We start from the raw sequence: 27,573 nt of genomic DNA, 5'->3' as shown, positions 1-27,573 counted from the left end.
ATCCGGATCCTTTTTAATGGCCCTGGCATTGGCAGAGGTATGAGCTCTCTGAGTGCTTTCTAGTTTTTCAATGTGTCCGACTTTGGGCATAGGCTTCACAGCCTGTTCTCAAGCCCTAGCAGCCCCTCTACATACTTTACACCTCCACATTTTACTACTTAGGCGCTAACACCCACCGTCCGTTTTGAATACACGCAAGGACTGTCTCGCACAGGTTTGGTGTATTGGTATTAGCGGGGGTGTTTCAACATGTCGGCGAGTGTCTGGTAAAAAAAAAAAAAAAAAATCTGCTTCATCGAAATTCAAATCCTGAATCTGTTCCCTGCCCCAGTGGAGATTTGAACAAATGTTCATTAGATCTGCAGGCCACCTTTTTCACGATCCAACCACCTTAGCTTAAGCAGTGCCCTATGACAAAGAATGAGAGAGAGAGAGAGAGAGAGAGAGAGAGAGAGAGAGAGATGGTATACATTTGCTTTTGCAGTTTTATACGGTAAATAGTCAGTTGCAATATACAGGGTCGCCCGGGAAAATTGCAATAAACTGCTGGAAATTACAGTTAGGATAATGCATAGTACTAAATGCTGTATCAATTTCGTGTCAGTTTTCGGCTGTTACGAAGCTATAAAAATTGATAATCTTGTGGGTGAAAACGACTTCCTCATGGTTCAGGTAAATGCATATCAGTATTTCTAGCGCCAATACGACTGAAAATAGAGTCTTCCTAGATATATTAAACATTATTAAAATACTCCACGAAACACACTCCTCCACTAAATATCTTCAGGGACCAGCAGTATACATTATTTCCTTCTCTTGTCTCCCTTTCCTCCCTCTGTTCATCTTTGTCTCCTCCATCTATCCGTTCTTCTTCATTCTCTTCTCCATTCCCTTTCTTTCTTTTTATCCCCCTCGTACATCTTTTTCAACTCCATTCCCTTCCTTCGACGTTTCTTCCTCTCCTCCCTTCTTCCCTCTTTCTCCTCATTTCCTTTATCTCCCTTATTTTTATTATTTCTTTTCTTCTCTCCTTCATTCTTTACTTAGTGTTCTCATTCCTTCTCTCCGCCTTCATTTCCTCTGATTCTCTCTTTTTCCTAACGTAACCCCTTGCTTCCTTCTCCCCTTCCCTCATTCTGCTCTCTTATCCCCCTTCTTTCCTTGCTTCAATCTCTTCTCCTTCCTTCCTCGCCCCTCTTCCGTCTCTCCTTCCTTCTTTTTCCCTCTGCTAGTTCTCTCTCCTTTATCCATTCTTTTTTCTTTCTCTCTTCCTTCCTTCCTTCTGTCCTTACTTGGAAAACAATATCCAAAATGCCCAGTAGTTTTATCGACGTTTGCGCTTCGTCCACCCTTCCTATCTCCCTCTCTTTATTGTCTCTCCAGCCCTCCTCCATCTTCCTTCCTTTCTCCCTCGTTTTACACCTTTTCTCTATCTCTTCCCCATTTCCATCCCCCCCTCTCTCTCTCTCATTCTTCTTTCCTCTCTTCCCTCCTTTTCTCCATCTCTATCCCTCCTCTGTTTGTGCTCTTTTGTCCTTCCTGTCTTTCTTCCGTCTCTCCAGCGCTGCCCTCTTTTCGTTCTTCCCATTTCCTTCCTCCTTCATTGTATCTTCCTCCCCTTCTTTTCTCCATCTCTGTCCTCTTCACTCCGTCTCTCCTGGCCAGACCTGCCCGGCGCCACCGCTTAGTATTTACAATGGTGAAACAGAGGCCTCGAGGGAATCCGGGAGTGTTTATGCGTGGGGGTGATGCATCGGTCCCGCAGGGCAGAGGATGGGGGAGAGGGGTGCAGGGTAATACAGGTCAGTGAAGGGCATGGTAGGACAAAGGGGGCGAGGACAGGGAGGGAAGGGGAGGACAGGAAGGGTGAGAATGGACATTGAAAGATAGGACAAGATCGGGTAGGGCGAAGTGAGAGGGAGAGGGAGAGAGAGAGAGAGAGAGAGAGAGAGAGAGAGTGGTGAAATGCAGGACATTGCAGAGGGAGGTGCAGAGGAAGTGGATCAACAGCATACAGGTTAGTGTGTGGCGTGGCAGGGGAGGCTGGGCAGGAGAGGCTGGGCAGGGTTGGGCATTGAGGGACCCTGGAATGCAATGAAGGGTAATACAGAGGTAGGAGGGTAATGACAGACGGAGCAGTATAACAGGATATGGAAGCTGGAAACACGACAGTTAAGGGCAAGACAGGATAGGGTGGTGAAGAGCAGAACTGGACAGTATGGGGCAGGGAAGGGCTAAAAGAAGGTTGACAGTGAAGATCTTCCTCTTAAACTCATGTAACTTCATCCTTTATTTTCTTCCTGTCCTACGAAACCGAAGAGTAAAATAATGAAATAAAAAGAAAAAAAGTTAATAAAAATAGAGAGTGAGACAGAGACGGCGCAGTGAAGAGAAGGGTACGATCAAAACAGGCCGCGGTGAAGGACAGGGGCTGGGGGAGTGGGAAGTACTGCACAGGGCAAGGCAGAGGAAGGAGGCCAAGGAAGGGAGGGAAGAGCTAAGCACAGGGCTAAACAGGAGGGGGAAGGGGGCAATAAAGAACAAGGCAGAGGAGGGCGGGGTAAAATAGTACAAAGTAGTACAAAGTAAAGCAAAACAGCAAAATAAATAGATACTGTAATTTCGAGGCCAGTTGTTGTGCTCTTGTCTAGTCTACGAGTCTTCGATAAGGCCAGTAGCACAAGGAGGCTTTCTCCATTTACTGTAGTTCTTTCAGCTTAACCTGGACCCGATTTTCGTCCTTTTGCAGCATATTTCGAGTAGCTTTGTATTAGGGAAAAAAAAAGCACTATTGCATATCTGTATCTTTTCCTTCGTACTTCTTTGTGGCTAAGACCATACAGGTATTTTAATGTTAATCTCCTGTCACACCTCAGCATTTAAGATGGAGAGATGCAATTTTTAGGACAGGATAAAGTGAAAAGAGCATAGTCCTTCAAAAAGAGGCAGACAAAATAATGGAATAGAAAATTAATGAACTACCTTGCAGATTATTATTATTATTTTTTATATTTCATAGGAAAAGAAGGACTATTAATGTTCTTCATTATCTTAACGTTTAAGGAAAAGAACAAGTTAGGCAGGACATGGTAAGGAAAAGTAAGGCATGGCAGAGAAAGGTAAATCAAGACAGGTCAGGGTAGGCAGGGCAGGGCAAGGCAAGGCAAGGTACAGAAGAGCAGAGAAAGGAAAGACAGGATAGGCACAGCAGAGCAAAGTTGGCAGTACTTAAACGGAGACAAGGCAAGACAGGGCAGTGTAAATGAGATAAGGAGGGAGAAAGCAAAATAGATGATAGCAAAAGCGGTCAGTGTAAGAAAAGACACAGGCAGAGCAAAGTAGATCAGATATTGTCGACAGAATAATGTAAGCATGGACAGGACAGGGCACGATAAGGGAGTACCATAGGGACCAGCTTGCAGGGCAGGGCAGGGCAAGACAAGACATAACAAAGTAGGGCAAGGAAGGACAGGGCACAGCAAGGCAGGACAAAACTGGTCAGGACAAGGCAAGACTGGTCAGAGCAGGACAACAGGGCAGGATAGGGCATGGCAATTCAGGACAGGGCAGGGCAGGGCAATTAAGGGCAGGGTAAAACTGGATTGGGCAAGGCAAGACAGAACCAGGTAGATCAGGGCACGGTAGGAAGTGGCAAGGAAGGGAAGGGCAGTGCATGGCAGGAAAAGACAGGGTAGGGTACGGTAGGGTAGGGAAGGGCTGGGCAGGATAGGGCAGAACTAGGTAGGGCAGGGCAGAGCAAGGAAGGGAAGGGCAAAGGGAGGGCGGATGTAAACAGGACAAAGCCAGCGAGGTGGTAACACGGCAGGATGATAAGGCGAGGAGGTAGTGACGCATGAAATAGACGAGGAGGGGGGCCAGGAAGAGATGGATGACTCGTGGCTATGTTTAAGATTTTATTATTCATTTTTTCTTCATTTCAGGGCTGGTATATGTTGCACACAGCACTACAGAAGCAAAGGCCAATCAGTAAAAATATGACCTGGACAGTGAACGCAAAATTAAATAATCTTTGAAATACTAGTCTCATGATTGCGGAGTTAATATTCTAGATTAGTTTTGCGGCTTAAGACGGGCTTGGGCGGGTGGTATGGCAATGGCGGGCACGACAGGGTCGAGTAAGGTAAGATAAAGGGCAAGCTTGGGCAGGGAGAAGAAGTGGCGACGGGAGGAGGTGAATGGGGGGAAGGGGAGAGAGAGGTAGAGATAGATGACTCGTGGTTGTGCTGAGGAAGACTGGGGGAGGGACGATGAGTAGACGGCAGGCCAAGGCTGTGGCAAGACAGGGAAGAGCAGGAGCCAAGAGAGAGAGAGAGATTAAAAAACGCGTATAGCAACAATAGGTGACGAAGGCATTCTCTCTCTCTCTCTCTCTCTCTCTCTCTCTCTCTCTCTCTCTCTCTCTCTCTCTGTGATGAATAGGGACATGATAGTATGAGGGAAAGAGAAAGGTTAGGTTAGGTTAATATAGGTTTGCTTAAGTCTGAGTATGCGAAGACAGGGCACACACACACACACACACACACACACACACACACACACACACACACACACACACACACACACACCTATTAGATCAAGATAAATCATATTGGCATAGGTCAGATTTGATTGTTAGAATATGTTAGACAAGGTTAGGTTTGCCTAAATTGATCGATTCTAAGTTAGGATTGGTTAGGTTAGGATAGACTTAGATTAGGATCAATAGACTCGTTTAACTTAGACAAGGTTAGATAAGGTTGGGCTTTACATTAAGGTAGGTTAGATTAGATATAGGTATGTATGATTGAGGGATTTAGCTTTGTCAAATTAGACTAGGTAATTGGGTTGGCGAAAGGAGGAGGGAAGAGGCGGACGAGGAAAAGAAACTATGAACCATGCGAAAGGATGAGGACATGCAAGTATGAAGGGCGGATTCTTATTGGGGAACGAGGAAGGAGTCTATGTTTATCCTCCCACACCCACACACAGAGGGCTTTTGTGACCGAAATATGCTGTGGGTATTTATGGTTTCTGGAGAGAGAGAGAGAGAGAGAGAGAGAGAGAGAGAGAGAGAGAGAGAGAGACTTTAGCAATAGTGTTCTGTGTTAAATCAAATACTACTATAAAATGTCCCATAATTTTTTTTTTTTTACACACTCCAAAACGCATTGCGTTACAGTGATGGATGAAACATTTATTCATAAATACTGAGTACATATTAGAATAATAAAGACTAATAACGACAAAGACGATGAGGATGAACAAGAAGAAGAAGAAGAAGAAGGAGAGAGAGAGAGAGAGAGAGAGAGAGAGAGAGAGAGAGAGAAGTCCATTCACCATGATATATTTTTCGAACCTACAGGAATATGTATTCTTATATTAAATTCTCAGTGTAAGAAGTCATCTCGGAACTGAATAAAGCCATCCGGATTAAGAAGACTTCATTTAACTCCCTCCACTTCAAAGTGTCCCGCCAAAACTGAATAAATCACCTCAAGATATAAATAATATCAACAACACGTCACATGACTGAGGGGGTTAACAATGGGTCTATTTTATTAGTGGAGATAAGTTGGGAAAAAGGAATAAGAAGTTCAAAGGAATGCATTCAGTAGCAGACCCAGCTGTCCTTTTAGCTCCCCCGATCTGAGGATAGATTTTTCATTTTGTCCTTGTTTTCTCTACACGATTTTATTCACCTGAGTATAGATTTTTCGAGCTTGGATTAGACACAGCCTCCATCAACCCCGTCACTACCAGAGGTCCTTCCTAAATTGAGAAAGATCAACCGGCAGTAGCGAAAATAGCCTGAATAAGACGTCATCAAAATGATGGGGTTATAGCTGTTTGTTACTGGGTAGGACTTGACTCGCAACTGTTCTGTTGGTTGTGCTCCAAGTGTCATAGGAGGTTTCGTAGTAACTTTTCTTAGCGGTTTAGTATACGAGTATATACTTGAACTTGACATTCTCATGGAAATCTTCAAATGTTGATATTGTTTGTATAGGTAATGTACCAAAGGATATTGCGGTGTAATGTTAAAAAAAAATGCCAACAGATATGGGTTCCCAAATCTCCAAAGCCACAAAGAGTACGAAGCAATGAGTCAAGGACAAGGATAGCAAAGTGAAGTCAAGAACGACGGAGGACTTAGAAGTCGTTTTTATCACGACCTCTCAGGATGATCTTTGGGATTAGGTGTCTGGCCAGGGATAAACACTGATCTCCTAAGCAATATGATCATCACAATAAATACAGGGCAGTCAGTGCAGTATGTTATGCGCCTCTAACTTATGTGGTATGGGAACGATTCAGGATGCCGGTGTGACGAATGCATATACGAATATTTCGGCTGCGTTCTGAAATTACCTATTAGCTGTGTAATCAAAGAACACATAACAAAGCATGCAAAGGACTATGGGGAGTAGGAACTGACGCCAGATAGACACTGAGGACGATGGCTAAGCAGTTTCACCAGCACTGCATAAATGAGATGCGTAATCTATAGACCACCCTGTGCACTAACAGATCCCCTCAGCCGACGTGACAGTGAACCAACACCAGCTGATCCATTTGTCATGACAATTTGACAAATCGGACAGCACACTTGTAGTTGTATTTGAATTTGTCTGAGAGGTTACTGTACACCTCTTTCGTAGCAATTCTTATTCTTCACATTATAGCTCAGTACCCTCTTGTTTGTTACCGACGCAAGCTGTGGATATATTAATGCGATATAAGGAGCATGCATGAGAATGTTATGGCGCAATAACTGTGGAGAATATATTGCCGAAGAAGAGATACAACGAAACCTCTCACGCCGCCAGCTATAGAGCACAATAAGCCAACACAATTCGGGTGATTAATCTTCACTGTCACGCGATATAAGCATCACACTTAAGGGTTATCGAACAATCCCACAGTGAAAGTAAGCCGACTGTAAGAGTCTGTCAGGAGGCAACATTATTTAGACGCAATACCCTTAAACAAGGTCCACACACACACACACACACACACACACACACACACACACACACACACACACACACACACACACACACACACACACACACACACACACACACACACACACACACACACACACACACACACACACACACACACACACACACACACACACACACACACACACACACACACACACACACACACACACACACACACACACACACACACACACACACACACACACACACACACACACACACACACACACACACACACACACACACACACACACACACACACACACACACACACACACACACACACACACACACACACACACACACACACACACACACACACACACACACACACACACACACACACACACACACACACACACACACACACACACACACACACACACACACACACACACACACACACACACACACACACACACACACACACACACACACACACACACACACACACACACACACACACACACACACACACACACACACACACACACACACACACACACACACACACACACACACACACACACACACACACACACACACACACACACACACACACACACACACACACACACACACACACACACACACACACACACACACACACACACACACACACACACACACACACACACACACACACACACGTACGTCATTCCAGCGTGTTCTCTCGTCAAACACACAGACAGAAACGAAGTCTTTGAGAATTAATACTGTCAAGCTTAACCCTCTGATGGTCGGAACAAGTCTTGCATTCTATCCCAGCTAACGTCAGACGATTTTCTGCAATAGGAATTAAGTTACTGGAAGTCTGAGGCGGTATTATCGTTATACTTACCCATCACATGATCGAAACAACCACAATATTCTATTCTAACTAACACCAAACAAGTCTACTGAGCTGAGTTTGAGTCCCAGAACCCTTGGCGTTAATAAAGCAGTTTGCAACTCATCTTACTAGAAAAATCTCTCTTAATCGCGCTCCCCAGATGATTTTACCCAACCGAGAACTTCTAAGCTGATCAACACACAGGTTTCGCTGACTCAGTTGAATAAAATATTCCTCAGTGATTTATTCTGCACACTAAACCACAGAATCCTCTAGACTGTTATTCATGCAAAGAGTGTCGATATCAAAGCGTAAAACCCGGAGTTCTTATCTCGGGCCGGTGAGACTGTTGAAGAAAGTCTGTCTCATTTTCTTGTCCCTTCTTTACCCAGCAGTAAGACAGGCGACCTTGGATGAAGAATAGACTGTTGGATGCCGTATTCTAAGGGAAGCCTGGAGCTCAGAAGGAACTGGTTTTCTTAATGAACCTTGTGCAGTCAATAGGCAGTACCTTCAAGTGTCCTCTTTCTGTCCCTCTCACTATATAGTAAACAGTCGTAAGAAGAACTTAGGAAGATTATCGTACTGCAGGGGTTAAAGAAGAAAAATTATCGATTATTATGTCTATCAACACTGTGAAAGGGCTGAAGGTGGGTGTGTAGTCGATCACCTAACTTGTCGAACCTAAGGCCAAGGAAAATATTGTTGAGATGGTAAAACTGGTGACGGCCACTTCTTTATTAACCCCCGTCGAGGTGTAAGGGTCCGAGGCTAGGCAGTGGCGTTACCAGGTCTACATAAATGGGGGGGGGGTCAAAGTGTGGCCGAGCCTTTTTCTATGAGGCCCGCTAGACCCCCATGTGTGTGCTATTTAAAATTAAGATGTATTTCACATCTGCTTTACCTGGATATCGAGGTCCCCCTTACACCTCCCCCAATGGAAAGGTTACGTCACTGAGGCAAGGCTATACATATTGAAGGCCTGATGCTTAACGTACATCCTTCAGTGGCATTACCTGATCAGATAGCCTACCCTCCAACACACACACACACACACCCATTGCATACCACCACAACAATGAAAAAAAAAAAGTGTGGTGAGAGACTGTTTGGGTAAGGGGTTAAAAAAATGTCTAAAAATCGTCTGTGTCAGGTAAGGTGCCAGGGAACAAAGCAACCACGACAGTTTTTTCAGGATTCTCTCTCTCTCTCTCTCTCTCTCTCTCTCTCTCTCTCTCTCTCTCTCTCTCACACACACACACACACACACACACACACACACACACACACACACACACACACACACACACACACACACACAAAGTATGTGAGGGTAAGGCGTGCTTACCTTTTTGTTGTTGTTGTTGTTGATGATGTTGTTGCTGTTGTTGTAGATGTTTTTGTTGTCCATCATCATCATCTTCTGTTCCTTCTTTTTCTTCTTCCCTTTCAGACTGCTACATCAACTAATGTAATGACATTTCCATATCGTATATATGAATTGTTATGCGTGCGAGATGAATTCGGCATTCCGTGAGATTGAATGGCCAGTGAATGAAAGTGTGACCCATTTAGCTGGCCATAGTTCTGATAGTTCTTCCACTGTCATTTTTATCTCTTGCTCTTCGAAACCTACCTCACCTCGTCCTTGGGTCGGAAAAGCAGGTCGGGATGATGGTGATGATGATGAGTGACGAGATGTTTGCGTGTGTATATCGTGTCATCCTTTTTGTTTTTTTTTCATTGCCCATTATTCGTTCGCTTGACGTTAAACCTGTTATACACTATATTGCATCTGATTTTCGGTAAGTATATCGGTATTTTCACTTTTATTAACAACGTACAGTAGTTAATTTAAAACTAAATCTTTTGGTTACGTTGATTCATTTTCTTTTTTTAATGGTAGTACTTTAATGTCCCTTCCAACTTTCAGTCAGTTACCATATTTAATTTTCTTTTTTACTGTGTGTGTGTGTGTGTGTGTGTGTGTGTGTGTGTGTGTGTGTGTGAGAGAGAGAGAGAGAGAGAGAAGGGGATGATTTAGAGATTTTTTTTTTTCTGATGTTTACTCTCTCGAGCACTGCATGCGCGATCGTAAACATTTAATATATTTTCGCAGATCAAGTGATACAGAGAATTTCGAAAGCGTGAATGATTCGTGAGTGAATGAAGGTTTGGCCTCTTTTCTAACTTACCAGATTTCATTATTCTAAATAGTCGATTGAGTGAGTGAGTAAGTGAAATATGACAGAGAAACAACTAGAGAAATACACTAGGCATGGCTGCTTCTGTAAACTAAGGAAAGCAAACTAACAAATTAATAGATATGTAAACAAACTGATTAAAAGAATTCGTATATAGGAGATATGGACAAAGGTGAATGGAACACAGGAAAGAAAGGACACGAAAGAAAAAGATAGGAAGCGAAGGAGGAGAGCAAAGGAAATCAATGGAATGGGAGAAGAGAAAATGAAATAAAGAAAATGACAAGAGGAAAGGGAAGATAAATGAAGAGAAGTAAGGAAAAGAAGTAGAGAGTTAGAGAAGATACTGGATGGGGTGAGAAGAGAAAAAAACAAATTAACAGGAGAGGAGAGAAAAGGAAATGAGTTGAGGAGAGAGAAGAGGAGAGACGAGGAGAAATGAGAAGAGAGGAAGAAAAGAGGAGGAGTTAGAGAGGGGAAAAAGAGAACAGATAAGAGAAGGAGAGAAGAAAAAGACGAGAAGAAAGTTGAGGAGGAGAGGAGGACAGAAAGGAGGAAAGAGAGAGAGGAGGAAAGAAGAAGAAAGGAGGAGAGAAAGGAGGAAAAAAGAGGAAAGGAGAACAACCAGCAGCTGTTGGTGGTGTGGGTGGGGAGTGGGGGGAGGGTTATAGGAAAATATTATGACAAAATCGGTGTCGACAGAGAAGCAAGTAAATTGGAAAGAGGGATTCTAGATGAGAGAGAGAGAGAGAGAGAGAGAGAGAGAGAGAGAGAGAGAGAGAGAGAGAGAGAGAGAGAGACGAGGGAGAAGGAGGAGGAGCAGATCGTGAGTAGAAGTAAGATATCCGGAGGGGTAGGGGGAAAGCAGATCGGGTCAAACTGGCGCCATGATTCTTGTTCTCGTCATTTAGCATAACTTAAGACCTCCCCAAAGACGTCAGCACTCGGCTCTAGTATCAGCACACTTGTTTTTTTAGCGTACTGTTAAATATAAAGCCCTTTCATCCTCCCCGTCAGTGTAATTTTTATATGACTGAAATGATTTGCGCTTCATGTGGGGGGAGGCGGGAGTCGATGATGCATTGGTTGGCAGATGTAACTTGCACCTGGAAAAACCTATGGTCAGTTCTAGGGTCAGTCAGACGCTTGGATAAAGATATTTTTCTCTGTATTGTGTGTTACCCCTTCCCTTCCTTTCAATCCATCACCGCTCTCCCCCCTTCCACATGCTCACCCTTCTTCTCTCTCTCTCTCTCTCTCTCTCTCTCTCTCTCTCTCTCTCTCTCTCTCTCTCTCTCTCTCACACACACACACACACACACACACACACACACACACACAAATAGAATAACATGATCTGCAGGTACGAAGAATGAAATAAAAAAAGAAGTCTTTGTTGTAACAGAATCAAAATATTGTAGGTCGTAGGCAGAAGAGAAAGCCAAAGAAACCCTATCCCGGAGCTGAAGAGTTGTCTGCTTGAAGGACTGTGGGTACCTCTTGACTCTTCAATCAGATGACGTGTTCTCCAGTTCAGTCCGGTTCTCTCCAGGTGATTTGGCCAACATTTGGGAATGATCTCATGTAATAAACGGGTTAAAGAAGGCTGTATCAAACATTTCCAATTCGATAAATCTCCCCCAAGCTGAAGAAAATGCTCTGGGAATGGACAGAAATTATTAAATGATAAGTCATCGTAGTGAAGAGGTTAACTATTTCATTAGAGACTTAAACTGATAAGGGGTGAGAGTGTGTTCAAAGATTTAAGTGTTGCATGTCCGCTGTAATGGGATAGGTATGCAGGCAGAGAGTTCATGAGAATATGTCAAATCATATCGGTAGCAGAGAAGTGTGACGCAACAGTACGTCGAAGAGAGACTAAAAGGGATCAGTGAAAGGAAACTTGATTATACTGAAAGCCTGACTCAGCCATTTTCACAAGGAATGTCGTCCATGAGGTGATGGTTAGAGACTTATAACCTTTTTGAAATTTAGATGATGCAACACTTCTAGCACGACTTCGATCCTCTTCAGAGTGACTGGAACAATGCACGGCACTAGGAAATCAAGACACGTGGAAGATATACTGTATTTCACAAAGACGCGAACAATATCCACGTACAAAGTCTGTTGCCGAGATGGACTTTTCAGCTCCTACACACCCCGATGATATATCCTTTTTTCTTTTTCTTATTGCTGTCAGATGACATTTCTTCTCAAATTGGATCTGTGGTAGCGAAGGGGTTATTTAAAGCCATATGTAACTCCTCAGGTAAAAAAAAAAAATCTGTGAAGATCTGACTAAAATCCCCTAAAAGTAAAAAGAATAAATTAAGAACTATGTCATCCGAGTTAAGGTGTTAAGTTAGGAGTCAACTTATCATTCAAAGGGCACCGCGGATAATGAAAGAAGACGTAGGACTGGGCTATGTGCTGTAATATTGCTTGTGCTTATCCTCATGTGCTTGTATCCAGCTTGGCATCTTTGTATTGATCTTATCGAGTGTGTGAGTGCTTGGGTGGAGTGAGAGAGAGAACAGGAAGGGGCAACAAAGGGGGAAGGGGAAAGCAGCAGTAGGGAGGCAAGCAACGATGGGGAGGAAGAGCAAGCAGGAAGGAGACAGAAAAAGGAGGTAAGAGGGGAGGAGGGGGTTAAGGATTCAATCGTGCCGCCACTGTCAAAGTCAAGGCTACTCGATCAAGTTATGATCCTGGTCTCCTTCCACCTAACAGTACCATGATCTCTCCTGTTATTGTTGGGCTTTGCGTTCAGACATATAAGGGTATTCAAGTATGACCGTGTGGCTTATACAAAAGTAATCATTATCATTCTTATTACACCTCTAAGATATTGAGACCTCGCTGCTAGGGAGATGGAAGACGTAGAATTTCCTTCATCATTTAACCTCATTGTGGTTATCTGGCTTCATAACCCATTGTGCCGTCGATAGGCATAAATATAGTTAAGAGGAGCAGTTTTCCCTGATTAAGCAACTACATATTGTCGGCTGAAAATATTTTGTCAGTTAAACCTTATGAAGGTTCGCTGCTGTGGCCTAGAGCACAAGGACTCTAGCAATTCCAAAGCTTACTAACCAAGAATCTATAAAAAAAATTAAAAGAGGAACTCCCTAAACATACTTATAAAACAGGAAGAGCCAAGAAACCTAGCTATTTCAAAACATCTAAACATAATTCACCGTGAAGATAGGAAGTAGTGGTACAGAGGCTTTCAAACTGATGAGAATGTAACCCTCAGCATAACAGCAAGGAAAAAAGGAGGAAGGGGGAGAGATGGTGAATGACTTCCTGAATCCTGATGTAGTTAATGTTGCTGATACCTGATAATTTTATTCGTTTTATGATACGCCTCTTGTTATGAAAGGATTTATAATGGCTATATCCACCTTATCTAGATAAAATAGCCCATGCAAGCTAAACAACATGGCCAGCGAATGGAAAGAATAAACTAAAAACAAAAATAGAGGTCACTCGATTCAAAGGATACAGGAAGGCCCGAAGGAACCCACGTACGCGGAAACCACCAAAAATAATTCAGCATGAAGGTAGTAAGGTAGCAGTGTTAGCTGATGAGAGTAAGGCCATAAAGAACAGAAAGAACAAGCGAACTCACCGTACTGATAGACGAGAAAGGAACGAAGGAGCCCAGTCCGAAACCTCCACACATAATCTAGTGAGTAGGTGGCTTGGATGCAGTATTAATTAGAGAGAACAACAAGAACAAAAGAACATGCCACAATAATACAGCAGGAAGGGCCAAAGGAACCCTGTTATTTGAAGCCTACTAACTTACAGTAATCCGGCGTGAAGGTGGTACTTGAGTGTGGCCGACCTCGCGTGTGTTGATATAGATCTGGTCACCCACGCGTCTTCTGTGGCCTCGACGAATGCCACCGAGGACGGCCAGATACTAGAGTCAGGGTGAGGCGAGAGACAGATCACAGAATGAGAGAGTATTATTAAAACTCCGGTTCAGAAAGTCTCTCCCATGCATTCGTCTGGCAGTAACAAGGGAAAAATATAAAAGACGTTATCTTTGTGAGGGTGTTAAATTCTGGCTTTTGCTGGGTTTGGCTCCTGGATTTTGCTATTTATCCCCTTCAGCCCACGGACATCATCTTAATTTTATTCTTCCTCAAGACTATTTATTTTTAATGTGAAATATTTTGCACTAGAGGTTAGATTCAGTCTTCTTTAAGTTCTTCGTTACTTAAGACTGAATAAGATGGGGCTAAGAGTCGATATTCTAAGTGCGCATGAAGATGAATTAGCACCTCCTCCTTAGCAATTTATTCTGTGCTTAGCATTTAAATTTTCATCGTATCGAGGATTAACCTTTGCAGAAAGATCACAAGACATAGAGAGATCCTGCACTCTTCACTCCATTTTCTTCCTGTGAACCCAAATATTAGATGCAGCAGCGAATTGGTAGTAAATATGCCTGTAAATCCGCACTCATGACAAGATGATAATTCCAAGAGACAGTAATTTGTCGGAGAACGAGATAAAATGAGATAGCTTATGTGTTACAGAACAGGCTCTCAAGAGAGGCTGGCATTTTATTAGAAGACATGAGAGAGAGAGAGAGAGAGAGAGAGAGAGAGAGAGAGAGAGAGAGAGAGAGAGAGAGAGAGAGAGAGAGAGAGAGCGCAAAGAGAACAATCGCCGGAATATGACGAGACAGTAGAACGATATAAGCCAGTATAACAATTATATTGAACTAAGAACAAAAATAAGCGACTAGGTCGAAAAAAAATTATATAACAGAAGAATTTTAAAGAATGAGAGAGAATAACTCGGATGCATCAGGGAAAGAGATAACACGAGAGATGGTTGGTTGTATTTATGTGTGATGTGTGACAAGGAAAGACAAACACACACACACACACACACACACACACACACACACACACACACACACACACACACACACACACAAAACAGATATGAGAATGATTTCTTACAACACTTCCTAAAACTAAGAGTAACATGATAGTCCAAGAGAGAGAGAGAGAGAGAGAGAGAGAGAGAGAGAGAGTGTCAGTCAGTCTTCTGGGATGCGCATGCTAGTCTTCCCAGGAAAGGGCCTTGTCATCGCCTTATAAGTATCGGGAGTTTGGTTTCCCAAGATGTGCGATCGTTCTGTTGTCGCGTCCGGTTACTCATGCTTCGGGATTAAGCAGACACAGTGTAAGTGTAAACCTCTTTAGTTCGTTGACGTAATTATAAATATATTATTGATAATAGAGAAGGGCACCTTCACGTGGTGGCACACCACGGCTCCGCTAACCAGTTGTATAAATGTCCCTGCAGTCCTACCACGTCCCACGAAAGGTCTACAGGAAGAGGCACCTTCATCCTGTAGTCCATGGGATTTACGTTCTGCTTAACCTGGGGCCACAGTAATAACGACCTCTGACTCAGTTTCGAAAAAAAATCGGGTAGACAAAACATCACATATGAAGTGACCTTTGAGATTTCGTAGTATCTCTGCTCCAGCTCAATTGAAGAAGTCTCTCTGAAGCTGCTTACATCGTTCGGTGGTACCACGAAGTAAATAAGGAAAACGTTGGACAGTAGGATGAATGTAATGGTAAGAACGTTATTATAATGAAAGGGTTATTAAATAGTTTCTGCCCCTTGCAAACTATCGTGGGTTCTCTAAGCAATTAAAAAAGAAAAGCATAAATGTGTTAGGGAGTCTTCGTACTGGGAATCACCGCTTTGTTAAAGCACTATTTTTATTATTAATTATTATTATTATTATTATGATTATTATTATTATACAAAGATTTCACAATCAAAATAACTGTTTGAAAAATATGTCTATATACAAAGGACCTTATTAATAACTGTATAATCAGACTGGAAAATTATATTAAAAATTCAAGGTTTGGAAAGCCTGAGATATTCGTGTACTTAACTTCATAAATGACTTAAACTACAGGTAAGATCTATGTTATTAAAAGTTCAATCGTGAATAAATATAAGCATGAAGGTATAATTATATAGTTTTTATTTTTTACAGGTGTGTCCTACAAAACCTCTTTGATAATGACAAGTTCATCAGCATCATTATTATAAGGAACTGGAGCGCATGCATTCCGGTTTTTGTTTGCAGAATATAATAACGGCTTGACTAGATGTATTTTTCTTATTTTATTACTGATAACTGTAGACCATTGTATCCCGCTTAGGAAATATTTTTCAAACTGAAGGGGTTAGATATAGCTTTCATCAACCTCTTCCTTACGTGAGGTCTCCCCAGAAATAAATTGGTCTTTGGAAAGCAATAATTATACTGTAAGTGCATCAGATAAGAAGAGCTAAAAGAAAGGGGGAGGTTGTTGTGATCCAGGCTTATAAGGACAGGAAACTGATGGATTGCAGGATAAATTGTCCTTCTCCCTCTGTTCACCTTTATCCTATCTGGAGTCAGGGGGATAACTAAGGGACCGTTTGTACAACCAGGCAGTGAAGTTACCCGGTTATATTGGTGCCACCACTTGAAAGCGTCCCTCTCAAGTACCGAGGAGTAGTTAAAACTATCTGTACAGGTGTCGACTACACGAGGAACCACATCGAAGGGTTAAGGTTGTACGATCCTTACACCCTTTCAGTTAATCAGTAACAATAAAAAACAAAATAAAAAATCCGATTGTAAGTGCCGTACACCCAGGGAAAAAACTATATATATATATATTACAAATCTGAGGCTTTGAGTGGAATAACACATTTATGAAAAAAGGTGTCATTTTACAGTCATATTGCACAAAGTTTCACCTATAATATTCATGTGTAGGAATTTGGACACCTGAATTGTTCCTTTAAAAGAGTAATTGCTAACATCTTCGTTTCAGTCAAGTAATTTACAATTTTATTTTTGGTGCCTTCAGACGATTATGAGACCTCAAGGATACGCCGTTTGTCTCTTGAACTTGAAAAATTTGTTAAAAGTTGCAAAAACAGCATTTTTTTTTTTTTTTTTAAATTGAGGAGATTTATACACTGCAGAAAGAAATGTGGCATAGTTGAAAAAGGGAGTCGCGAACTCTCTCTCTCTCTCTCTCTCTCTCTCTCTCTCTCTCTCAAGAACCAGGCAAGGAGTGTAAAAATTGTCCATGCATATATGTCTTGTTCGTCCTGCCATAGTTAAATATTTATTGCCTCAACCAACCTTTTCATTGAAGCTGATATATTATCCACCAGACGCATCGGGCCCGCTCCCACAACTTCAAAACAAAGTCGTAGTTACATCAAGTTCTGTGACCCTTAGTTATGGAGAAATGAATATCTTTGTTTTTGACTAACTCTACTGTACACTCCAGTCTCACACGCTTGGTTATCAACTAAATTAAAAACTGTTAGGGAAAGAAAAAAATGCACCTTACCAGAGTGCCTTCCCAAGTTAACTGCAATCCTCTGAGGGCAAAAAGAACAAACGAAGAGAGCTGTCTTTAAGTCGAAGGGGGTAAGATTAATAATTAAAACCATTAATGGATATATGCAGCTTAAATGTTAGCGCATTGGAAGTTCAAGGGTGAAGTTATTATTAAAATTCTATGCTGGAAACACACACGAACACACACACACACACACACACACACACACACACACACACACACACACAAACAGAGAGAGAGAGAGAGAAAGAAAGAGAGAGACCCACAGAGACAACCAAAAATGTGATGATTCCGTACACCAAGTTCAAAAGGTTAATTGGTGAATTCTGAGATTACACGGAACCTATAATTGTATTCTGATCACGTTCACTTGATTCAAGGGCACCCTCTCTGGAGTTATAAGATCTTTTTCTAAGTGGTTCTGGAAATTTCGTAACACTTCTTCCTTCTCGATTTACTCAGCATATTACACCTCGAAATCCTCTTATATGTTACTGATGCATACTCTGCTGTTATTGATCCCTACTCTGCTGTGAAAACGTAAAGCCAAGTTAACTGCGAAAGAAAAGTTGTTACAAAACATCCTTTTCCACCCAGACTATGACCTTAGGAGGCTCCCAGCAATGTCTTTTAAACACTGTTAGTCGGAGGATGATTTTTTTTTTCTTGTTTTTAGTTATAATCAAATAAGCGGAAATTCACATAAGAACTAAAGATTATTATTTTTTAAGATGTAAATGTGCCAAGGAAGATATGGGTCGTAAGTCACAGCTCCCCACAGTCTGCTACTTTCCCAGGCCTTCCCATCGAATACCTATTGCTTGCAGTTCGAATGATTTTCTAGACTGCATAGGTGTCATTGTCATCGTCAGATGTTCTTCCAGCAGTCCTTAGATACTTCAACCTAGTCCGTTCACACTGAAAAACTTAACATCGTTTGGTGCGGAGCCATCATTCTTTCCACCAGGGGTAAGGGGAATGAGCAGATTCTGTTTCAAGGGTGTAAATTAGAGCCACCTAAGCCCACGAGGAATAAAAACGAATTTAGCCTAATGACAGGAGACTAGAGTAGGTCTGGGTTATCATCTCTTCTAAGTGTCTTCTTCTAACTCATATTCTCTCTCTCTCTCTCTCTCTCTCTCTCTCTCTGTATAATACTGTATATAGAGGCAGGGGTGTAATTACAGAACCCGGATCTAATGGCCTGTAACTCCTAAGAGACGGCGGAAGAATTATAGAGGTGATGTATGTGACAGTTCATTGCCCAACTGCATCCACACGCTATAATAATGGTTGTGTAATCGTCTCTCTCTCTCTCTCTCTCTCTCTCTCTCTCTCTCTCTCTCTCTCTCTCTCTCTCTCTCTCTCTCTCTCCTAGTGAACCACTGGACCAAATGACGTCGCCTGACACCCTTGATTTTATCTTAAACCATTACACCACACGCCAAGTCCCACACCACCTGCTGTTTTCTTTCTTTGCCACTTCAGGCCATTTCTTCCCTCTCCTTTCCCATTCCTTTTTATATCACACTTTCTACACCTTTCTCCCTCAAGTATGCGCCACCGTAAGCATACCTCCCCATTCTACACTAACAACCCTCTTAAACCCTCATCACATCCTAACCACAGCCTTCCAACATCCTTTATTTTTCACACACACCCTACTACCACACCATAGTCCTAGATCCACTTCGCATCATTACCACATCCTTCTGCACTATCTACGCCCTCACCACACACCACACCCTCGCCATATCCTTTCCTCTCCATTCTTATAAGATACCCCACACAACATAACCACCCACCACACACTCTCGACATTGTGCCTCTTCCGTACTCACCACAAAAAACACTCAGCACACACCCTTCCTCCAGCTTACACGCCCGATCCTTTCACCCTAGCTACAACCTCCTTAGCCTTATCCCAGTAAAGACGCACGTGCGAGATGATAGACTCTGAAATCTTAATCCTCTTTCAATAGGCCGTATCTTCATCAGGCGGCGAGGTTATCTAGCACTTGGTTATTAGCGGTTTATTTTTTTCATACTGTGCTTTATTATGCTCTTGTATATTGTTCGTGTCTTATTCTTATCTCCATAACAAATTCATGGAAAGATATAAGAGACAATTCACGTGCCATTTAGAGAAATTTAGAGGTAAAGATAAGGTGCTAAAATGGCTCTTAAGCAAACTAGAATTCGGCTGTAGATTCCTCATCGGCTTTGGAAGAAAACATGGAGAGTTCCTGCATGTATCTGCGTCCATAATCTCTGACAGCATCTGCATCTCGCACTTTGCCTGTGTGAAGTTAATAATAGTGATTTTGTATCAGCGGGTCTTAAATTACAATACAGACACACAAATAGCGTATGCAGAAAATTGTGTTTTGCTCAGTGACTTCATTTTAATCATAACCTGACATAAAACTCCCATTTCTCCATTTTGAAGGGTGAGTTATATAATTAGAATAACACTACAATATAATGCTAGTTATGAGGAAGTGGTTTGCATATAATATACAGCCGTAACACTTTCTCTTTTTGCCGATTGGTACATTAAATATGGTGCAAAAGAACCAAAAAATTAAAGAGGGGGGAGGGGGCACATTAATATAGAGGGACTATAACATACATTGTGAACATGCATATCGGAACTACCCACCCATGTCAGGCGATAGGCACGCCCACGTCGACCACTGCGGTTAATTAATTTACCGAGATCCATAGATACTGTACATAGATCCCACTGCCCTTACGGATCGTACGAGGTCGTTAGGCCTTGGTGATGAAAAAAAGACTGAATCTGTTAGTTAAATAAGTTTGTAGAACAGGATAGCAAAGCAGGGTGAATGTGTTCTGAGAAAACTGAATATTAATAAACTTGAGGAGGACCATAAATGAAGAAACTAATAAATGAGAGAGAGAGAGAGAGAGAGAGAGAGAGAGAGAGAGAGAGAGAGAGAGAGAGAGAGAGAGAGAGAGAGAGAGAGAGAGAGAGAGAGAGAGAGAGAGAGAGAGAGAGAAAACTGAGAAAGTGAAGCATGAATGAGAATGAACAAAAGAAAAAGAGAGTGATGGGGGGGGATTGACGTGCAGAATAAACGGCACAGGGAGAGGCGGTACGAAATCTCCAAAGTCACTTAAATTACAACCATAAATCCTTCATAAAAAGTCAGCAACAGGGAGAAGTTACAGTCTTGCCATTTACACTATCTCGACGTCAAAACTTTTTTTTTTTTTTTATATAACTGGAAAAAGCAAAATGAAATCACCTTAGCTAAGTATGAGATATCAATCAGTCTCTCTCTAAATATATAAACTGCTCATGGATGGCCTTGTAGGGTTCAAATCATACTTGGCAACAGTTCACTTTTTCTGGGCAATGAGACTGGTTTCATTTCGCATTCATAGCTGTAACTCATTCTGATTTCACCAGTTGCAATGCTATTTGCCTTACCTGTTACTATGTATGGCTGTATCTCTGTGTTTGTCTTTCCTTGTATGGTGTTTGAGGATTTTTTTTTTTTTTAGGATCCGAATGAACTGTGTCTATCAATCTTTTACAGGATCCACCAGAACAGGGGCTCTCAACCCATGTACTCGCACTATCCACCTTAGTTATTGGTGCACACTCCTTTACCCCTCAGTGCTGTGAGTAATCAAATGGCAAAGTGATACATAGTTATACAACGTTTTTAATTCCATTCTTATATTACACGGTTACAGTATATGATATGCATATGTTTTACACATATAATCAGCACATGAGTAAAGAGAAAATCACTTAAAGGCTAAGCAAAATAATTTCAGAGTCACTTTTTAGAATTATAAGTGTACAGTATATAATATATAAATTCAGTCATCCTCCTCCGCCTCCTCCACGCCCCTCTTTTTTCCTCCTGCTCCTCCTCCTCCTCCTCCATAGAGTAACCAGGGAGCCCCGCTAATCCCACCACCCTTACCAATACATCTTCCTTTCTCTTTTGTAATCCCTACCCATTGTGTGTGTGTGTGTGTGTGTGTGTGTGTGTGTGTGAATCTAGAGGATGAGGAGAGATACAAAATATTATATCGTATACGTATATACATATGTGCACAGAGACAGGCAGACAGACAGGGATGAAGTTGTGTGTGTGTGTGTGTGTGTGTGTGTGTGTGTGTGTGTGTGTGTGTGTGTGTGTGTGTGTGTGTGTGTGTGTGTGTGTGTGTGTGTGTGTGTGTGTGTGTGTGTGTGTGTGTGTGTGTGTGCGCGCGCGCGCGCGTGCGCGTGCTCGTGCACGAGTTTTAATAGACGCGAGTAGACAGATAGATGAATAGACAAAAAGACTGGAGACAGACCATAGAGAAAGTTGTGAAATATCGATGAGAGAGAGAGAGAGAGAGAGAGAGAGAGAGAGAGAGAGAGAGAGAGAGAGAGAGAGAGAGAGAGGCTATAAAATCAAGTAACGTAGACAGATTGATCTGACCTTAGATGACTTGATCCACAAATTATATTTACGAGATTCTTGACCCGTTTTAGCTCTATCCATTAACATATTTCTTCTTGTCCTCTCTTCCTTTCCCTTCGTACGTAATTCTTCCAAAGCTTAGCGTTTAACAACTTCACTCCCATGACTTTGTATTGTTGCCATGTCCAGACAATTTTTCTTGGTTTCTGGAGAAACTTTTCAGAATTTAATAGTTAAATGTAACCTTCAAAAATTCTTTGACTATTTAAGATTAAACTGGCAGGTGATCACACAGCTAACATCTTCATTCCGACGATTCGTTTTTCATTTTTTTCTTGCAACTTCCAGACGATTGTATGGAGATTAAGGGAGACGCCATGAAGTAAATGGGATTGAAGGCTATATGTCACCCCTCCAGTTTGGACAAGTCTCCCATAAGTGGAATGCAATCGTATGGAGATAGCAAAAACAAAGAGTACCCCGTCGGATTCTGGAGGCTCTAATCTAAATGATACAATAGGAGAGAAGGGATTAAGAAAAACTTGACTACTTCGTACTTCGATTTATTTAATGATCCTTTTTTCATGTTTTCTGCTGTTATTTGTTCTAGCTGTTTTAAGGAAAGGGATCGGGCTGTGAGGGGGTCCATGGAAATATTGTCCAACCTTGTCACAGCAAATGGTCTCTTCAGAGTTAACAAATTCGTATGGAGGTACCAAGAACAAACTGAAAGAACAAGTACTGGATTTATGCGGTTAAGCGGTGCAAGCCAGACAACATGAGCAGTGTGGGGACGTTTTTAAGGGACAAGCCTGAGAGAGGGAGGGGGAAGAAGGGACGTAAGGAAGGGGAAGGGACTGGGGAAGGGAGGTGTTTGAGTCTATATGAAGCTTAAGACCTTGGCGCCAGCACCAGTCGAAAGCGAGGACTGGCCCGGGGCACACAGAGGGCTGGTGCTGTGTTGTCGCATCTCGGACCGCACTTCACTCTCATCCCGAGCAGTCCATTCACTCCTAACTCCCTCTCCCGTTTTAAGTCTTGCTGTGCCGATGTTTTGAATTTTAAAGTTTGGCGATTTCCTTAACTGTTTGCCAAGACGAACACTCAGACTGAACTGTCTTGCACAAATCTGAAACAAGGAATAGAGATTTTTAGCCGACTACAACTAGCCTATCAGAGTCAAGCGCCTATAAGAAAGCAACACACCTATGAGCTTTGTTGAAGAAAAAATACAAAGACCTGAACCAACTAACGTGAGCGAGAGACAAAATACATAAACTTGAACTACCACAGTGATCACGGGACGAAGTACTTAAATATCGAAAGACAAGAAAACACCCAATTTTCATCTGTTCAACTTCAACATGACGAGACATCTACCAGTGTCATGGCTGCGTGTGGCCGTAGTTGTGGTAGCTGTAATTGCTATGGTTGGAGCAAATTATCACAGTCACAGCCACAACCGGCCTCTCGCCCCCCGCCAAGCCGCTTCAAGTCTAGACGAACTCATGGACAGGCTGGACTCCTCCGTACAAGAGAAGAAGCGGAGGCTGCGAGGCCTTCCAACCATACACTACAGGGTGAGTATTTTTCCCCCCTCTTTGAATTGGCAGCCGGGGTTGGGAGAATGACTATTGTCTGTTCACCTTAACTTGACCAAGATTTTCGTCCTTTCGCAGTTAATTTTACTTAGCCAAGTGACAGAAAAATATATATATATACAACTACTGCTCTACATGCAGTGAACTGCATTTCTTCGTGACTAGCATAATATTGCAGTGTTAACTTATTACGACTCGGTACTCAAGATGGAGAGATGGCAATTCTATGCCAAGTTTAATTAAAAAAGAGTATTATTGGGGAAAGAACTGCCTCGAGATCCCTTATAGAGACTGCCCCTCAAAGGATGTGGCGTCAGTCAATAGACAGAAACAGATAGATAAAAATAATCCTTTCCTTACATTTTCGTAATAAGTCATCAGGTAAATAAAGCTGACCCAAGGAAAGGTAAAACATGGCCTTTCGGAATGTGTGTGTTTGTATGCATGTATGTATGTATGTATGTTTGTACGCATGTATGTGGTACGGGAACGCCATATTTGATTCATGCTTGTCAGAGTCTGGCGATCAGATTCAGCTTTCCCCCACCTCTACATGTCTATCGCTAAATCACTTGTTCTTTTTATCTCTTCCTGTCTCTTTTCCATCCTTTATTCCTTCCTACCTCTTTCACTCACTTTCTTCCCCCCCCCTCTCTCTCTCTCTCCCTTCTGTCAGTTCTCCCATTAGCACTTCTCATTTACGGTGTTTGGATGAATGGAGGTTCGATCCAGTCTAGACACCCAGAGATCTGTATCACCCTTTGGGAATGCTGAGTAGCTAATGATGATCGTTGTCCCCCCCCCCATCTCTCTCTCTCTCTCTCTCTCTCTCTCTCTCTCTCTCTCTCTCTCATCCAAGACTGTAAAAATCCAATATGAATGACCTTATAATCTTCTACATGATCAACTACCAGGTCATAAAAGCACCTTTGCTAATACCATCTCATCAGTCGCACATGACAAAGTCCTAGTAAATATTCTGTTATGTAAACTGGGTATGATGAAGGTCTCGTGAGGTGACATGAAGTGTGTGACGCCGTTTGTTGCGCGTAGGAAGACCTGTGGGCCTCAGGAAATTGACTATATATTTGTTCCCTAAACTTAGCCAAGATTTTCGTCCTTTTGCATCCTATTTACACGGATTAGTTGAAGAAAAAGACAACGCTACGACTCTACATCCATAATTGCAGAACTGCTCTTCATAACTGGCATGATACTCTTATGTGTGTCTATATTTAGGCTGCAGCTTGGGAATCATGAAGGACTGATGGAAATTTTATACCTAGTTAAAGTGAAAAGAGTATCGTTTCTTCCCATAGTAGAATACAGTATATAAAAAGGAACACACACACACACACACACACACACACACACACACACACACACACACACACACACACACACACACACACACACACACACACACACACACACACACAATCGATGAGTCAGATCAATGAGATGAATAAGATATATGGGGCGGGGCGGAGGAGTGAGAGTTTAGGCCCGAATGTGTTAACCTCTCTCTCTCTCTCTCTCTCTCTCTCTCTCTCTCTCTCTCTGTCACTCACTATCGCATACCATCACTGACGTTCTGGCCTCTAGACTGTCCCTCCTGCCCCCTTATTTGTTCCAATGTCTAGTCTTTGGTTCTGTGCGGTCTCAATGTCGATGGCTGGGGATTTTGACTGTCTGGCTCAAAGTTGTAGCTGGCGGGTTTATTTTTGGTGTTTTATTGGCTTGTTCGTAGAAGCTGTGGACTGTGACTGGTTTGGTGGAAAACTTCGACAGTGGAGATCTAAAAGTGCGTAGGTGGGAGTTGTGGGTTTGTGTTTTGGACTAGACTTTGTTTTTATCTTCAGTTCCTTTTATTTTATCAGTTCATTCATTCATCCATCCATTAAACCAACCATCCTTCCACCTATCCGGTCATCAATCCACCCATCTATCCGCTCATAGTTCAACCCCCATCCACCAATCCTTCGAGCTACTCATTCATCTGTCCACTCATTTATCCTCTCATCGTCCCTTTCCCTTCATTCAGTTAAATATTATTCAAACCTCTTGTTTATTCTCGTAGTCGTCGATGGGAGCTGCTTAGCCTACTTCATTTGTTTTTTTGTTTCTTTTTATAGTCGTTCTCTCTCTCAAGGTATGCCACCCAGTAGAGGCATCCATTTATCCATTCATTCATTCAACCATCTGTCCATTCAACCATCCACCCATATCAAAGCCCATCTCCTGTTTTTATCTCCCAATATTCATTCAAGTTAACCGTCCATTCACAAATCCAGTAATTCATCCATAAGTCAGTCCATCTACCCAACCAATTATTCACTCATCCATACAACCATCCCTGCACTTGCCTATTAACACGTGTATTCATTATTTCCTGTATTAATCAATCCATCCATCAGTCCATTCATGCATTCATCCTTCCACATTTATCCCTTCATTATGAGAACGTCTACTTCACTTCAATCACGATACCCCCAGGCGAGATGACTGCTTAAAATGTTTTCTAGCTTCGCGGTTTACATAAAGCCTTACATTAGCCATCTCAACACAAGAACTTTCCCGTAAACTAGATAAAAATAGCATGATAAAGCAAGAATAAACATTTAAAGGAGGTAACTGTATTAAAAGGGTTAAATCTTCTCTCCCACCCCCTTGTTCTATCATCCAGTTTACCCTACTTCTTTTGCTAAGCCTCAAGACAAGTGCAAATAGGGAGGGGACTATGCTAGACCTTAGGGACCCCAGTGATTAATGGTCCGACGGCTGTATCTGACACCTCCCTCCCCTTCTCTCTCACTATTTCTCTCTCTCTCTCTCTCTCTCTCTCTCTCTCTCTGGCTATAACTGGCTCCTTGTCTGTCTCCTTGTCTCATCTGGACATCTCTTTTATTCTGTGTCCTTCCTTCTCCTCCTCCTCCTCATCATCATCATCTCTCTCTCTCTCTCTCTCTCTCTCTCTCTCTCTCCTATACCTCGTTAGAAAAAAAAAAAAGCATTAAATAGAATACAAAATGAACAGAGGATTTGGAAGGCTTTGAATGAACTGTAGAAGTGTGACCAGTTTCATGTGGGCTGTTTGATGATAGCTCTCTTGCTTTTACAGTATGATAGATTTTCCATTTCCCTGTTTCAAAATCGAACTAACCTCGTTGGTAATAGTTTGATGATACAAGTGGTGTTAGTGACTAGGACGACAATGATGATGATGATGATTTTAATAATTGCAATGACGGTGATGATTTTATGCGGTCCTTAAAGTCAGTCTAAGAAAAAAGAAACTGTCATAGATGAAAAAAAAGGCGCTGAGAGGAAAGAAAACATAATTATGCTTAATAAGTTGTTTTTGTGCGTGGCAGTTGGCCTGACACTGATATTAGCCTTTTTTTTTTTTTTACTCATTATTTACTCCCCCCTCTCTCTCTCTCTCTCTCTCTCTCTCTCTCTCTCTCTCTCTCTCTCTCTCTCTCTCTCCTTGATTTATAGTCAAATTAACGGGCTTGAAATTCTCACCTCAGCGATCTCTGGCTATCTAATGTTCCCCACCTACCTGCCGCCTGCCGCTGCTATCTTTAATCTCCCTCCCTTCCTCTCTCTCTCTTTCTCTCTCTCTCTCTCTCTCTGAATCTCTGCTGCTTCCTTTTTTCTTTCTTCTCTTCATTATTTTCTTCTCCCTTCTGTCCTCTTTCTCTTCGTCCATGCTTCGCGTCCTCCTGTCTCCCCCTCCCCACTTGCATTTTTATCCTCCTTCTCCCCCTTTCCTAATTCCCTTATTTATTTTTGTTATTTTTTACTGGTTACCATTATTTACCTACTGGTGTCTGTTGCTGGGTGCGATGCAGTGGCGCCAAGAAGTCGACCGGTCGCCATTTCCAGCAACTCCCCCCACTCCCCCTTACTGCGAATCCCCCCTCCCCCCCCCCACCCAGACGCTTGCTTTGAGTCGCACGAGTTCTAGGAAAATTTCGCATCGCTTCGCCTTGCTTTTTGATACCTCAGAAATGGCAGCTTTCAACATGGCATAGTAGGCATTTTAGCACAG

At 42.3% G+C, this 27,573-nt stretch overlaps 1 protein-coding gene across 1 annotated transcript in view; it reads left to right on the top strand.

Annotated features, from left to right (window-relative positions):
- Positions 1–23,238: 23,238 nt before the first annotated feature.
- Positions 23,239–27,573, top strand: part of LOC145404582 (uncharacterized) — a 34,470-nt gene continuing 30,135 nt past the window's right edge. The window contains exon 1 of the mRNA XM_080276091.1: positions 23,239–23,495. Coding sequence (XP_080132217.1) covers positions 23,280–23,495 — 216 coding nt within the window. The 5' untranslated portion in view covers positions 23,239–23,279. The remainder of the gene's footprint in view (positions 23,496–27,573) is intronic.

This window comes from Coenobita brevimanus, chromosome 64, assembly GCF_032717465.1.
Source record: "Coenobita brevimanus isolate Jiangsu-jjx chromosome 64, ASM3271746v2, whole genome shotgun sequence".
Taxonomy (NCBI): Eukaryota; Metazoa; Arthropoda; class Malacostraca; order Decapoda; family Coenobitidae; genus Coenobita; species Coenobita brevimanus.
The sequence above is the reverse complement of the archived record's forward strand: the minus strand, read 5'-3'. Positions and strand labels throughout refer to the sequence as shown.